Source organism: Notolepis coatsorum (genome assembly GCF_963971535.1).
Source record: "Notolepis coatsorum genome assembly, chromosome: 19".
Taxonomy (NCBI): Eukaryota; Metazoa; Chordata; class Actinopteri; order Aulopiformes; family Paralepididae; genus Notolepis; species Notolepis coatsorum.
In genome coordinates this window covers 29,270,555-29,286,930 of record NC_140183.1, presented here as the reverse complement: position 1 = coordinate 29,286,930, position 16,376 = coordinate 29,270,555, and the positions used below count along the sequence as shown (strand labels likewise).

General features: G+C 44.7%; 1 protein-coding gene across 1 annotated transcript in view; it reads left to right on the top strand.

Moving 5' to 3' along the window:
* LOC311246437 (uncharacterized protein) overlaps positions 1–15,168 on the top strand; it is a gene marked incomplete at both ends in the record, with an annotated part of 40,268 nt that extends 25,100 nt beyond the window's left edge. The window contains 6 exons of the mRNA XM_084336592.1: positions 6,475–6,757; positions 7,608–7,759; positions 7,870–7,965; positions 10,663–10,945; positions 13,139–13,287; positions 14,888–15,168. Coding sequence (XP_084192718.1) covers positions 6,475–6,757; positions 7,608–7,759; positions 7,870–7,965; positions 10,663–10,945; positions 13,139–13,287; positions 14,888–15,168 — 1,244 coding nt within the window. The remainder of the gene's footprint in view (positions 1–6,474; positions 6,758–7,607; positions 7,760–7,869; positions 7,966–10,662; positions 10,946–13,138; positions 13,288–14,887) is intronic.
* Between the last annotated feature and the right edge of the window lie 1,208 nt (positions 15,169–16,376).

The following is a 16,376-nucleotide window of genomic DNA, read 5'->3' as shown; positions in this document are numbered from 1 at the left end:
CAAGTACCCGTATGTGCATGTGTGAGTGTGAGCCGAGTGTGTGTGTAACTAACAGCCCCGCTCCTCGTGCAGACGGAGAGAGACAGAGGGAGGAGAAAACGAAACGGCCAACAAGATTAGTTTGCAACGTTTAAATTCCTCTAATAAAAACTCCATAATTTCTCGAGTACCGATAGCAAAACCGATAACGTCGGAGCTTATCAATACTCCAGTTCTTTCTAATTTAGTACCGGTTCCCGTTTAGAACCGGGTTTCGGGGGGCATCCCTACTCATGAGTACGTCCACATAGTTAATGTGGGACGTCCTCGTGATCGATGCCCGTGTGTTGGCTCCCACATCACAAGTTTGCTGGTTGGCAGCTCATGGTGTCTCTGGCAGTGACCTGCCAGCCTCATTCTCCTGACTGCCACTTTATCGCTCACCCTCACCCCCCCATACAAGTTTGCATTAGTGACATGCTCATCCCTGTTGATGTTGAGCACCACACGCATCATTCTGGTGTAGCACCCATCCAGGGACTTCTGCAGGGTGGGCTTCAGGGTCCAGCATTCACTGCCATACAGAAGGACAGACTCAACTGGTCATGCTGTTCAGAGCCCTCCACGCAAGCGCCTTCCTCACTTTAAGGTCTTGCTCGGACTAGTTGACCCACGAGCCCAGGTATTTGAAGTCACCGACTTCCTTTAGAGCAGTGCTTCCTGTTGTCGTTAGAGGTGGATGATCAGGGAGGATGTTATACATTATGACCTCAGTTTTCTTGGCATTTAGCCTAAGGCCAACCTTGGTGCACTCCGTCTCCACTCTGCACAGGAGATCCTGTGCCTGCTCTACGTGGTCAGAGAGCAGGCTGATGTCGTCCGCGTAGTCCAGGTCTGTTAGGACTACGGCGGGGTGTCGTCTCAATGTCCTTGGGGTTATTGTAAGACCAAGTTCCTGCTCCCGTCCATTGATGGCCTTCCTGAGCGCATAGTCGAGGACTATGATGAAAAGGAAGGGGGCAAGGGTGTCCCCTTGCATCACTCCAGCCAGGATGTCAAACTCTTCACTGTTGCCGTCTGGGGTTACCACCTCGGCCCTTGTACCCGTGTGCATGGTCCCTATGGCCCGGAGTAGTTTGGGAGGGACTCCGTAGGCCTTGAGTATCCTCATCATCACGGCTCTGTGTATCGAGTCAAAAGCCTTTTTGAACTCGATAAAGCATAGTACCGCTGTCAGGTTGTTCTTCTTCACCTCCTCGATGATTCTCCTCAAGGTCAAGATCTGGGCCACAGTGGTCCTCTTCTCTCTGAAACCATTTTGGTTCTCCCTGAGGTGGGGGTCGATGACGTTCTGTATCCGGTTTAGTATCATGCGATTGTACATCTTTGCAATGCCACGGTAGTTGTCTGGCTTCGAGAGATCTCCGGACTTAGGCACTGGGATGATGTTAGAGAGAAACCACATATCAGTCTGGTTGTTTTTCATCAGGGCGTGGTTGCAGAACTCCAGGATGATGTTGTCAAGGTCACAGTTCTTATAGACCTCTCGGGGAATGCCGTCCGGCCCAGAACTTTTTCCCTGCTTCAGTGTGGATTTCACTTTGGCATACTCCCTGGCTGTGAAGGGACCATCATCAATAGTGAGATTCATCTCCTCAGCTTCGTCCACTGACAAGTGTGTTCCCAGTAGATTTCGGAAGTGAGTGAACCAGGAGGTCACCCTCTCCTCTGGGCTGTTGCCCTCCACCTGTCCCTGCTTCGACCTTTTCCTCCCACTCATCTCATTGATGACCCTCCATGCCTCCCCGTACTGCTGTTCACCATGCGCTGCCTCCACTCTCAGCACCTTCTCCATCAGCTCCTCCCCCCTTATCTTGTCGTAGGTATCGAACAAAAGCCGTTTGGCCTTGTTCAGTACCTTGCGATTCTCTGCAGTCTGCTCGTTCCGTAGCCTCGTCGTGCCTCCTCCACTCCCTCACGCGCCACATTTTAATCTAATCTAATTATGATCAGTTGCAAATTGCTTTTGAGTTGCCTGTGGACTCGGTCCTGTGCACACGGTCCTCATAGGGGTCAGCACAAACGCAGTGCAAGGCTTAGCCTCTCCCATATAATGAGCTGGCTGGGTGTTTCAGTATGCAAATTCAGGTGTACGAGAATGCACTTTCAGTTTAAGAATGAGTGATGTTCTTCATTCAGCTGAGAACATTTTGGCCACTTATGAACACCGTTACACACATTCAGGCATCCGGAGGAGGACTTCCGTAAATGTGTTTGTAGGTACTACTTATGAAGATAGTTACGAAGATAGTTACGTACACTTTCGATCATGAGGTCCAATGATTGGGGCATTGGCTTTCTGGAGCCATAAAATATTGAGTTAGTTGTCACACCCAAATGAGAGTTGCTAATGGGTCTTGACCATAATTTAAACCTCATTTCGGTGTAAGAGCCCACACAAACATTTTATTGTCCCGTTCACTGTCTATGGAGCAGCCCCAGTTATGTTTCATTACTATTCTGAGCGTTCCGCTCACCTTATGGGATATATTCGTTGTCCGTGCGCCTAGTGTGCGCACGTTGAAAAACCTCTACTTGCACCTTTCACAGCTACCATGGCTACGCCCATTCCGTGTTCCATAAAACACAGGGCGGGGCCACCAACTCACCCTTCATTCGTTTTTCACGTGAGAAGGCTTGCTCAAACGCACCTGCTAACAGTGGATTCTCTCTCAGGCACACGGCTCGGTGTTTCAACCGCCTGTCCTGGGGCAGCTTCTAATGGCTTGGCTGCTGAGAGGTTGAATTTGGAGGGGATGTGTCTTAGCACTACTGTGATTAACACCATCCAGAACGTGCGCGCTCCGTCCACTACCGCGGTTTACGCAGGGAGGTGGCGTATGTTTTTCGAGAGTGGTGTGAGGCTGAGGGCCTGGACCCGGTATCATGTCCCCTGAATTTGGTTCTCCTTCCTCCAGTCTATCCTGGAAACGCTCTCGGCCTCGACAGTGAAGGTATATGCCGCGGCTATATCTTCATGTCATGTAGGCTTTTAGGGCAAACATTATTCAGCCACCCTCTCGTGAGACGTTTCCTGCTGGGTGCACGGCGCCTCAAGCCTGTTAAACATGCTCTGTCCCCAAGCTGGGACCGCCAACTAGTCCTGGTGGGGCTGTTGGGGCCCCCGTTTGAACCTCTTGAGCAGGCACCATTGGATCGGCTGTCTTTCAAGACTGCGTTCCTTCTGGCCATCATCTCCGCTAAACGTGTGGGTGAGCTATGCGCTCTTTTGGTTCGGCCCGAGTGTCTGTCTATACAGGGTAATAGCAGCGTTACTCTGAGGCCCAATCCACCCTCTGTGCCAAAAAATATCCGGAGTTCTTATCGCTCCACGGATATTGTGCTACAGGCTTTTTACCCTCCCCCTTACGCGGGTGAGTTGGAGAGGAGCCTTCACCTGTTGTGTACTGTCCTTGCACTGGCGGTGTACCCTAGACGCACACAGGACCTCAGGGCTACCAGTCAACTACTTGTCTGTTACGGTGGCCCTAACGCGGGTAAAGCGCTGTCCAAGCAACGCCTGTCACATTGGTTGTGCGAGGGCATTGCCCTCTGCTACACTTTGGCCGGACAGGTTCCCCCCGCGGGCGTCAGGTCACACTCCACTCGTGGAGTGGCAGCCTCTGCTGCCCTACTTGGGGGGGTCGCGTGGAGGACATCTGCATTGCGGCCTCTTGGTCCTCCCTGGGCCCTTTTGTCAGGTTTTACCTCATGGACATGACTGGGGGCTCTGTTTCCCATGCAGTCCTGAGTACCGGGGCTTCTCCTGCATCCCGCCACCAGGTGGGCTAGCAGGAGTGTGTGTGTGTGGACCGCAGGGTGTTTTTACACGCTGAAAGATAAGTGTTTCTAGCCTTTAATAATTTCTCTCACTCGTCACCTGCTGTTCCGTGACTGGCCTCCACGTTGTGTCTTTTTACTTGGATATCTCATTAGCTGTCAACCCCTGTTAGTACATCCGTAGTCATAAGAAACGACACTGCAACGTGATCTCTTTCCTTAGATTTTCATAAACATAGCTCCGTACCAGATGTAACCAATTCTGTAATGTCCTTGAACAGTCTTAATTCATTCTTCTCCACCGTCTCTTATGCTATTAGTCCAATGTTCTGGGCCTCGTCATAGCCAAAACCTCCCCTGTTAGCCGAAGCTAGCGATAATGTGGCATATTTCCCCTCCCCCACCCAGCGAGGGTGAGGAGGGATCAAAGTCTCTGATCAACACGTCTGCTCGTCTGTGCGTCGTGTCTCAATCTAACTTAGCCCGGAAGGAACTCATGGCTCATAACGTTCTCCCCATAGCAACTCGCCCCGCCCCCTCTTCTCGTTACTACGTGACACGCTACCATGGCAACGGCTGTTCACCTTTAACACACTAAACGTCCGTTCTATCGATGTCAAACTCTCCCCATAGTTCTCTCTGACCAAACCTGCCTCCACCAGTGCTTATCAGTGTTTTTGTTACAAACCTGCTGACGACCTCTGAGCCATGGGCTCTGCTATTAGTCTGCTGCTAACACACACACTCTCTCTCTCTGTTGTCCTCCTTCTCTGAGATGGCTATGAGTAGATGCTGTCATCCACCTATATATACATTATATACACATTGAAAAACATAGATTCCTTCAACATGCGGTCCCACTCACGTTGTGCGTCCTAGGGTGGCTGTTCCCTATTATGCATATTGGATCGGAGTTTCTATCACACCTCGTTAGGACGAGCGGGGGACGAGACCCCCCTCCCCGTTTTGGTGGTCGTAAGGGCCATCATGCCCTCTGTCAGTGGCTGCGCGTCCGCTCCCCCTCTAGTTCCCATAAGGCGAGCGGAACGCTCAGAATAGTAATGATAACGATGGTTATCCTATAACCCTAGTTATGTGAATACTATCTGAGTGTTCCGCTTTCATGCCCTGAGGACCCTTGGCTGTTTTTTCTCACGTGAAATTCAGACTCGGAAGGGTGAGTTGACGGCCCCGCCCTGTGTTTTATGGAACACGGGATGGGTGTAGCCGTAGTAGATGTGAAAGGTGCAAGTAGAAGCTTTTCAACACGCGCGCACTAGGCACACGGACAACGAATATATCCCATAAGGCGAGCGGAGCGATCAGATAGTATTCACATAACTAGGGTTATAGGATAACCTTCGATTTGACATATGGGTGACCATCACAAATTCAAGGGTTCTCTCTGATTTCTAGCTTCAGGGGAGAATGGTGCGTGTTCACAGGTGTCGGCTGAACTGTCCCAGGGCACAGGCATAACACCATGTGCATTCTTACATTTGGGTGGCATTCCCCTTTTAGTGAGAGGAATTTATCTAGATGTCTATGACAACAACTCTGAGAAACTATTTGTTTTCTTTGTAGATGATGAATTTCTCCCACCGATAACAAAGACAGATCCTGGTAGGTGCAACAGATTTTCTATTACAGTAGGCAATTTCATGGAACATTTTACAGTCCACAATACTTTATGTTATGATATACTTTTTTTTGTATATAAGTGTCGTGCCATGTCATGTCTTCAACAGGAAATAAGATGAAGGAAACCTTGAGAGGGCAAGACATCCTCTGTCAAGACTCCATCACCCCATATGGTAATACATTCTCAGGGCTTTCTCCAGGATTTTCGCAACTAGGGGGTTGAGGGAGGCAATAAAGAAAGCCATTTGATGTGATAAAAACACAATTTAAATAAAATAGCAACCACAAGGAAGTTCCAAATAAGGTATTTATCTAAGTACAGTGTATAAGGTTGCACAATAGTTTAACATTGAACACGAAAACACATGCATGCACACACACACACACACACACACACACCATGTTCCACTCAGGGGTGATGTGTGCAGTAACTAATTGTACTTGTAGGGCTGTCAATGAATATTCTATATTGAAATTAATAATCGACTTGTAAACATTTAAAAAAATATATAATAATTATATTAGATTGTGAAAAAAACAGCCCCCGGTGGGCAGTCGTTAGTGGTTAACATACAGTTTTATTAGTTCGGTACACTACACAGCCGTTCGGTACGGTACGGTACATACTGAAATGGTTCGGTACGGATACATGTACCTTTACACCCCTAATACATATGTAACGGATGGTATCGTGAAGCGCAGTCAAGAAGGGCTGGGGTGAGTAGCGGTGCTATGGGTTAAACTCACTCTCACATCCTCAAAAGACGCATAGACCCAGCACTTAGAAGTGGATTCACCTGTTGGTATAGCGGTCTGTGTTGCTGCCTGCGGTGTGGGAGACCGGGGTTCGACTCCCACTCGGGGCATCGAAGTTTGAGGTGACGTTGTCACAACCGTTACACATATATAATATATATTATAACGCCCTGAATTCCTGTTAACATTGTCAGACCTATTCATAAATCAATAAATCAGATATTCTTCTTTACAACTGTACACTTCCTTGCAATCAAGCGAACGCAGCGACCGGCGGGACGGCCACACAGTCCACACAACGGGACGACAACGGTGGCGCCGGCAACGCTGTTGACCAGAATCGGGGGAACGTCTACACGGACGGCTCCTGCAGCCACACGAGAGCAGAGCAAGACCCCTGGTGGCGGGTGGAGTTGGCAGAGAGCCACAATGTCACCTATGTCAGCATCACCAACCGCGGGGACTGTTGCTCCGAAAGGATCAACGGCGCCGAGATTCACGTCGGAGACTCCTTGGTGAACAACGGCAACGGCAACCCACTGTGAGTCATCCACCTGAATGACCTTCTTCTGTGCTTGAAGTGCCCTTCTGTCGTGTTCGGGTAAAATCTGACCAATTTCCATCAATCATAAATATTGTGTTTTACATTCAATTGCCTCGAGACCCTACGATATCCTCCACACTATGCATTTGAACATATGTAATTGCTGATCACCATTTTCATTGAATCTTTTGTGGTTTGGTCAACTTTGTAACAACTGTGGTGTTCCTGGTCCATAGGAAATGAATGGGTAACACTAGATTATGTTCATCCATCAGATGTAAAACATACACACCCACACATTCACAACCATACTGTATATTATTCCCCCACTTGAACCACACATTTCAGACAAGGACAGGAGCATAAAAGGAAGAGATATTCAGCCCATGGGGACATTAACTTGTGATTGCGGGCTTCACAAATAAATTTAATTTGATTTGATTTATTGCCCCTAGATACAATAAAACAAGCCTTACATGCTATTTTTTTTTTTTTTACAATAAATGTAAATTTTGGAAGACATTTCCAGTGTCTATTCTTTGTATTCAGTTAATTATTCATGTTAACCACTAGTCTGAGACATTGTTTACAAATTGGTTAGTGGTTTGTCTACAACACTGGACTGTACTGAATGAGGACCACATAGATTCAACCACTAAAAGTGCTTGATTGATTGAACATTTTATTAACAGATTGCAGAATGGGTACAATACAGTACGGCTCAATACACACAATTGTTAAGGGGATGCAGACCAGAGAAAGACTTTCGTCTTGTTTACATCAGGGTCCCCCATTTTCAATTAATCTTATTCCACTCATTGTCCCGATGTTTTTTAAACATATGCAGGTGTGCTGTGATCCCATACATCCCTCTTGGCCAAACACGTACATTTCCTTGTGGTGGGATGGAAGGTCGCTACGTCAACATTCTACTTCCAGGGCGTGAGAAATATCTGAGTCTATGTGAGGTGGAGGTCCATGCCACCACCTTTAAACAAGGTTTGATTTCTTTCATTGTTGTAATTTTTGCTGAATATTCCTATATTTCCCAGCACATAGCCCTTCTTTTGTTTAGCATGTTTCTTTCTTGTACCCTCTCTTGTCGTCAGTTATTCGATCAGCCTCACCCGTGTTGACTCCAAACCCATATCTGACCTGGCTTTGGGAGCCCATGCGTCTCTTTAGGACACCAGCAGTTCGTAGAGGTAAGCTCACCCCGCTTATCTTCATCTGATGCAATACTTAATGTCAGAGGTGGGACCAAGTCATTGTTTTGCAAGTCCCAAGTAAGTCTCAAGTCTTTACACTCAAGTCAAGAGTCAAGTCCCAAGTCAAGACAGGTTTTCAAAGTGTGTCACAAGTCTGAAACTTTGGGTTTCGAGTCCTAAACAAGTACTGATGCATTCTTTACAAACGTAATTTTGGGCTTGGAGAGAGTATCAAGTCTTTGAAGTCATTAGCTCAAGTCAGAGTGAAGTCACGCGTCATTGATGGTAAAGGTGCTATAGATTAAAAAAAAAAATATCTTTTATTTTTTTATAATACATCCACAGAGCTTTTAGAAAGGAACGGAATAAAAGTATCCCCTTCCTACTTCCTATTTCCCCATGTGGAATGCACCTGCTTGGTTAACCAGTTATGCATCAGCCAAAAATGGGGCTAGTTTTGCATAACACGATTATTACCCAAAGTAATTTGCAATTTATTATACTTTATATAGCACATGCATGAGTCCGGTCTCTTTTAAAACCTCTTAGCAAGCGGGCGCCCGTATGTGGGCCCTCTTGAGGACGATTTGCCCACCAGCACTTTGGCGACCACTAGTGGCTCGGTGTGCATATACATTTTTGTAATACAATATATATATCGAATTAAAGCCGCATTTGTTGCCTGTCGATAGCCTTTAGGTGACAAAATCCGTTCGGCGGTTCCTGAGTTACAAGCCGAAAGACGGTACAAGACGGTATTGCGCAAATACCACTCCCGACTCATGGGGTTCTAGTTCCGTCAATCATTTGGCTATCTCAAAAATTATTGGATGGGGTTGTAGCCAATGGGTGTGGCTTTCCAATGATACCCCACCTGGGGGATCAGCGATCTAGGTGAAAACAGGAAGAGAAAAAACGCATGAATTGAAGTCTATGAGAAAACTGAGCTTTTCTTTTGTACACAGTTTACCAAAACCACTCCTAATCACTCATTTCTGAATGGATCTTTATGAAATTTGGACATGTACTACTTAAGCCTCCAGCCATTCTGGGGAAATACTACAGTATTTCTGGAATACTAACTACTACAGAAAAACTTGAGTAACAAGTTTTTCTACAACTCAAGTTCAGACCAATGTTACTCTATTTCATTAGCACTAAATGTGAGTTTTATATTGTATCAGAAACTTCAGAATGTCATCTTTCAAAAGAGACCAGGCTCATGCATGTGGTATAAGTATAAAGTATAGTATTTTGGTTTGCAAAAAAGGTATGCAGTCCTCAAAAATTTAAACTAAAATGGCCAATTTTGGGGGCGCCAACCTCTCAAGCCTGGAGTCCTATTTTCTGAAAATCCGCCTAAAATACATACCTAAGTAACTGGAAGATTGCTCCACTTCTACAAGGTCCAATTGCATGTTCTTGGTATCTAGGGACATCTATGGACCTCAGTGAATGTATTCCCAGTGTCAGAAATATTCTGTCTATTACTAGGCTTGCTTAAATTGTGATGAAACGAAGGAGAATATGAATTATGATTTTTCTTTTTTCTTTTGGTTTGCAAAAAAAGTATGCAGTCCTCAAAAACTAAAACTAAAATGGCCAATTTTGGGGGCGCCTGTTAGGTTAAAAGGAAACATTCTGAGTTCTAATGAAATAGAGTTACAGAGGTTTGAACACACTGAAGTAAAAGTTTTGTTTACTCACATTTCTGTTTACTTGTTGCCAGATGCCTGTTTTTGAGTTCCAGCGGATAGGTAGGAAATCCCACGAAAAATGTTGATTATCCAAAATGGCCGTCTGCTGCCATTGATTCCGTTAGTCAAAACAAATAACTTGCTGATCTTCTTCTTTGTCTTTGTCGTTGCAATCAGTCCTCACATGGGATACCCTTGGCTCCAGAATTTCATTGGCTACAAAGGTGGTCAATCATTTTCGCCATCAGAGGTGACTGGTCCGTTCAGGACCCGGCCAAACCAGACGTGGTCACTTGTCCAAATGGCTTGTTAAATGACACTTGTCAGATGTTTGGTCTTGTAACTCGAGACTGGAAGCACGCAAGAGGTCGAGTAGGGTGACGGCAAATTCAACTTTCCAACAATGTATTGGTTGATCAGCAAAAACGCAGCCCCGGAGCCGGCAGATGAGGGAAAAGTGCCGCGATGTGTCTGTGCGTGCATGGCGGCCCGCCGTCGGGCCATCCGATGTTCAAGAGGTTAAATGACATGCTGGTGCTCTAGTGCAACACCTGGTGGCCGAATGTTATCTATAGCACCTTTAACGTCAAAGTCAAGTTGCAAATCTTTTATGATTTTGTCGAGTCTAGTCTAATTTGAGTCCAAGTCATGTGACTTAAGTCCACACCTTAACGCTTAATGCAGATACCTTGGTTGCACACAGCTAAGATGATGAAGAAATTGGCCTTGTTCATAGGATAAAGCCCAGGAAACCAGATGAGTTTAGAGGTGATTCGTCATTGAGACTCCTGCCTCTGGAACCTCATGTACCCCTGCTGGCCTAGGATCAAGTCCCACCTTCTCTCCCGTGTCTCCCCTGCTTTGCCTCTATCTTAGCCTTCCTACTGTCTCAATAAAGGAAAACACCAAGGGGAGTGGACTGCCCGTTCTAATCTGTGTTTAGATTCTTGGTTTTAGAGACGCTCTCAACAAGATCCCAAACTCCCTCTGAACAAAGGTAACGTGGCTCTGACGGGAAGAGCCACCCAGTCGTCTCAGTTCAGCCAGCTGACCCATGCGGAGAACGCCATCGACGGACGCCTGGACACAGAGTACCTCTCCGGCTCCTGTGCCCACACTCGACTGCAGAGCGACCCCTGGTGGAGGGTGGACCTCCTGGCCGCTCACACGGTTACCTCCGTAACGGTCACCAACAGGGAGGACTGCTGTCCCTGGAGGTTGGATGGGGCTCAGATCCTGGTGGGGAACTCCCTGAAGAACAACGGCAACAGTAACCCTGTGTGAGTTCCCTGGACGGCCATAGGGGACAAGAGAGCAGTGCATGTTTTGTTTCGTCCTGTGGTCTTCTTTTAGTGTTTCTTCTTTTCTCAAACAGCGTCATGCCCATAGTAGTCTACATTTAAGGTAGGTGCTATGAATAATGTTTTTATGTAGAGTAATACATAAAATAAAATAAAAAAGAACAGATCACATCCACAGAGCTTTTAGAAAGGTGCCCCCCAAAAAATGTATTTATCATTCTAACAATTTAGGTGGGTCCAACATTTTTTTTGTTGTTCACATGTTAACATGCGTGCATGTATCCCATCCCTACTTCCCATTTCCTCATGGGGAATACACCTGATTGGATAAATGAATGAATGCACCTTTAAACTTTTTATTTATTTATTATAAAATAATGCAGGTGTATCTTTCTAAGGCATGAACTAGAATAATAAAAGGTCCCCTATCTTATAAATGGCGTTTTCCAGTAGTTTGCATTGTTTTCTAACAATGTGGGGTTGTACCAACACTGACTACAGTAGGTGTGAAATTCTCATTCAGGCGCATTCCTCCAGTTCAGCTGACACAAGATCCTCCCCCACTAAACCAAGCCATTCTGAATTTAGTGGATCTGTGACGTGTACGAATTCTGATCTGCATACCTCAGCTCCTTCAGTGGTTGTAGCCACCGCCCACAATCAACAATTCGAGGAAGTTAGTGTAACATTGAAGTTATGACCAAAACGGAGCGAGTGGAAATAATGCGGAAGCGGTTTCCCTGTCAGACACTTGCACTTCCCCAAAAGAGAGAAAGAGAGAGAGAGAGAGAGGGAGAGACAGACTGACAGATACAGAGAGGGAGAGAGAGGCGATGCGAGTCTCGGAGCGATATCACCTCTGTCCCTCCCCCTGCTTTTGACACACACTTGCGACTCGAGCCGCTCACACACACACGCGTGCTCTCTCTCTCTCTCTCTCTTTCTCTTTCTCTTTCTCTTTCTCACTCTCACTCTCACACTCACACTCGCACTCGCACTCGCACTCACTCACTCACTCACTCACTCACTCACTCACTCACTCACTCACTCACTCACTCACTCACTCACTCACTCACTCACTCACTCACTCACTCACCCACTCCCACCCAAAGTTATCTGCCAGTGCAGGTGGGTGACTGTCACTCAAAGCGCATTGCGAGTATGGGCGGAGCCCAGCCAAAAACAGCTTAGAATCTGGCAGGGCAGAAAGTGGTGCACCAAAGTACAAAGTACTAAAAATACAAAACAATTAATTGTATTGAAAAAAACCTTACAGGTGTGTTCCATAGACTCACAGGAATAGTGTAAAATTACCCAAATAGTGAAAGAAATGGCTAAATAGTTCCCCTTTAAAATAATAATAAATATAAATGAAGTATTTTCTATTCTTCTTGGCACTTGGAAACATCAAGCCTTCTCCAATGTAATCTCGGTTATTTGTTTTTTTGCACTACAATCATGTGAAAATCTCATATTTCCAATACAGTTTGTACTTGAATTTAAAGTTTACATTATTCTTCATGTGCTGCTGCTTTACGTTTCTCAGTCCCACAGCATATAACCTGCTCAAAACATATAGACAACCATGCATATTTTTAATGATACAATCAGGGAATACGGTTTTTTTCAGCTATCAACCCGTATAGAGAGTATGATATGTCCATACTGTATATTTATTTATATTTATAATATATATAAGTATATTTTTAGTATATAAAGGGTGTTTTAAAAGTATATTTATATCCATATGTACTTTTCTGATAGTATACTTGATATGTATTTATGGTATGTGATTTCATATACTAATTCAAAGCACATTAGTACCATTGTCATTAATATACTGTAATTGTAATCTAAGTACACTTAAGAAAAACTCACATGTTCACCAAACTTAAGTTTTACTTAAGTAAACTTATTAAAAATGTACTATTTTTAAATAGTACAATTACAGTAAGTGGTTTAAATTGAACACAACTTTAGTATACTTTCTGAATACATAAAAAGTATACTAAAGTATACAACGTATACTTTCAGAAAATAATACTTAAAGGTGGTATAGATAACATTCAGCCACTATATGACACCAGCATGTAATGGGAAGCTACATGCACGCAACATGTAAACAACAACATTCATTTTGGACCCGCAATGACCATGACTCTTAACTCGCAGGTGTGCTGTGATCTCATCCATCCCCGCCGGAGACTCTGTCTCTTACCAGTGCCGTGGGATGAGGGGCCGCTACATTAACATCATCCGCCCCGGTTGCTCCAAGTTTCTGACGCTGTGCGAAGTGGAAGTCCATGCAGAGCCTCTGCCAGGTGTGGTGAATATACTGTGCCACCACACAGTATGGCAAAAAGTTACATAACTTCAAAATGGATTCGTGGAACGGTTGTTCATGAGCCAAAGGACAGCTGATTAACTGTTCATGCCAATTGGCCAAATGGGGGCGTGGTAGTGGACGTGACCTATAACAAAAAGGTGCAAAACTTCTAAATGGATTTTTGTAACATGGCAAAACTTTGTGGGGAACTTGATCATGGGGCAAGGATACACACACAAATAGACAAACATACACACACACCATTTGAACCTCGTAGACTCTTGTGGGAGGCATCATTGGACTCAGAGTCAGCAGTTATTTTTTCATTGGCGTAGGTTAACCCTCTAGATGTTCTTGCAACTATAGCTCAATATAGCTCAACTATAGCTCAATGCTACTTTGAGATCACCTGCACAATGGGAGTTGCAGCTTATCATGAATTACGTGCTTATTCAAAAGTATTTCTAGTCCGTTTACTGTGGTTTTCTAATTAACTGTAACTGATTAGTTACCAAAATGGTGGTATTTACAGTAATCCAGTTACATTTAATCTGTTACTTACTACCCTGGCAACAACATAACAGTCGTACATTTGACTGACTTTTTCATCTCTTTGTTTAAATACAGGCACTAATCAAGAGGAAGAAGAGATGCATAATGAAGAAGAGTTGTCATTGGAAACACAATGCCCTGTAAACACAGTTCCAGGTGAGAAGCTGCACGCTCATCCTAGTAGCCACAATAGTATACCCTCCCACAGCCAGGCTAATTGGGGCATCCCAGAGTCAGGGCCAGCCGGAATGTTTATAAAATGAGATTGAAAGAACTGTTTACATAATTTAAAGGTGCTTATGTAGGGTAATATTATTTAAAAAAAAATTTACAATACATCCACAGAGCTTTTAGAAAGGTGCAGAATAAAATGATTGCCCGCTGTTAACAGAATACGGCTATGGGGCGACAATAATGTGGTCAAGAGGCATGGCTTCCAGTCTTTGGCCTTAAACTGGCTTGATATGTTTATTCACATAGTGGGAGCATTTTCATCATGAGTCTTCTCTCTTACTGAGAGACTGGGGGAGAGAAAGAAATGGGAGGAAACATCTACTTATATACACGTCACATGGTAGTGTACCTGAGTGGCTCCGCCTAGAGCGCCCTCTAGTGGAAACAGATATATATGCAGTTAGACAGTTGATAACAATCCTACACAGAACCTCTGACTTCAACACCCGCCCCCCTCCCCAAAAAAGAAATTGATTAATGAATGTATAATAAATTCAAAATTAATGTTGTGGTTTATGATAACCATAACCATCTATACTCTCTACTTCCCTCTCTACTTCTCATTTCCTCACATGCAATGTACCTGATTGATCTAGTTGCATGTGATCTATAGCACCTTTAAAAACAAAGCCTGGTGGTTGGAAAAAATAACTACTGCTTAAACAAATTACAAGAATGTTGTTTCAAGGAGTAAATGGACAAGTAAGCCCCACTCCCCTTTTTAGGCCTGATTGGCTCTGTAGTGGAAACCAGGCATCAGTAGGTAAAGCATACAAATAAATTGTCCATCCTTCTGATTTGCTCTCCAGATAACCTAGCCACTGCCGGACAGGCCAGCCAGTCATCCCGGTTTAATGATCTTGGTGCTGCCAGTAATGCCATTGACAGGAAGCAAGACCCAGTGTACTATTCTGGTTCCTGTACCCACACCGACGAAGAGACCAACCCCTGGTGGAGAGTGGACCTGCTGGACACTTACAGTGTCAGCTCTGTCACCATCACTAACAGAGGGGACTGCTGTCGGTACAGGATCAACAGAGCTCATATCTATATTGGACAAGAGTTGAACAGAACTGAAAATACACTGTAAGTTGCAAGCACTGATTATGAAAAGGCCTACATTTTCAAGCGTTCTGCATCAACTGCATGGGGGCGACAATGGCTCAGGAGGTAGAGCGGTTCCATTCCGGCTCCTCTCAGCAGTGTGTCAAAGTGTCCTTGAGCTTAACCCCTAACTGCTCCCAATGAGCAGGTTGCATGGTTGCCTCCGCCATCTACGTATGTGTGAATGTGTGAGTGAATGGGTGAATGTGAGGCATAAGTTGTAAAGCTTTTGGATAAAAACCTGTTATATAAATGCAGTCCAGTTACCATGTTTAGTTTAGTTTAATTTATTAGGATCCCCAATAATTGCATTGCAGTAGCTATTCTTCCTATTCTTCCACAAAAAACTTTAATTGAGACTGTGCAACATAACACATAACATCAGGACATGACATTACAAGTAAACAGGACAAAGGACTAGTACATACACACTGACATAATACTTACATCATAACATAATATAACATTACAAGTATGAACGAATGAATGAAAACTTTATTTAACAGATTTCAGAATGGGTACAATACAGTACGGCTCAATACATACAATTGTTAAGGGGATGCAGACCAGAGAGACGTTTGTCTTGTTTACATCAGGGTCCCCCATTTTTAATTCATAGTGACATTTATGACATACACAACATACATGACATACAGGTATATAGTACTGTTACATTTGTGACATATATGATATGCAAATATACAGTACTGTTACCCATAGATCCTGACAGAGAGTATATACATATGATTAGGAGGGGGTGGGTGGGTGGGAGAGAAATATACATACGGTGGGGAGAGAATATATACATACGGTGGGGAGGAGACTGTACATTAGGAGGGGGTGGGTGGGTGGGTGGGTGGGAGAGAAATATACATGCGGTGGGGAGAGAATATATACATACGGTGGGGAGGAGACTGTCTATTAGGAGGGGGTGGGGGGGTTTGGACATTTACGGTGGCCAGTTTCAAATTGCAGCCTCCCGTAGGTGCTCTTTTAGAGCGGTTTTGAATGTGGGTAGGGATTCACATTCCTTTACAGCTTTGGGTAGGGCGTTCCACATTGATGTGGCATAATTGCGAAACGTTTAGTTAGTCCCTTGTTTGAGCCGAATCTGGGTTTGACATGATTTGTTGAGCTTCCTCTGGTGTTGTGGTCGTGGTATTCACTGACCTTTGGGAAGTATTTTGACATGTA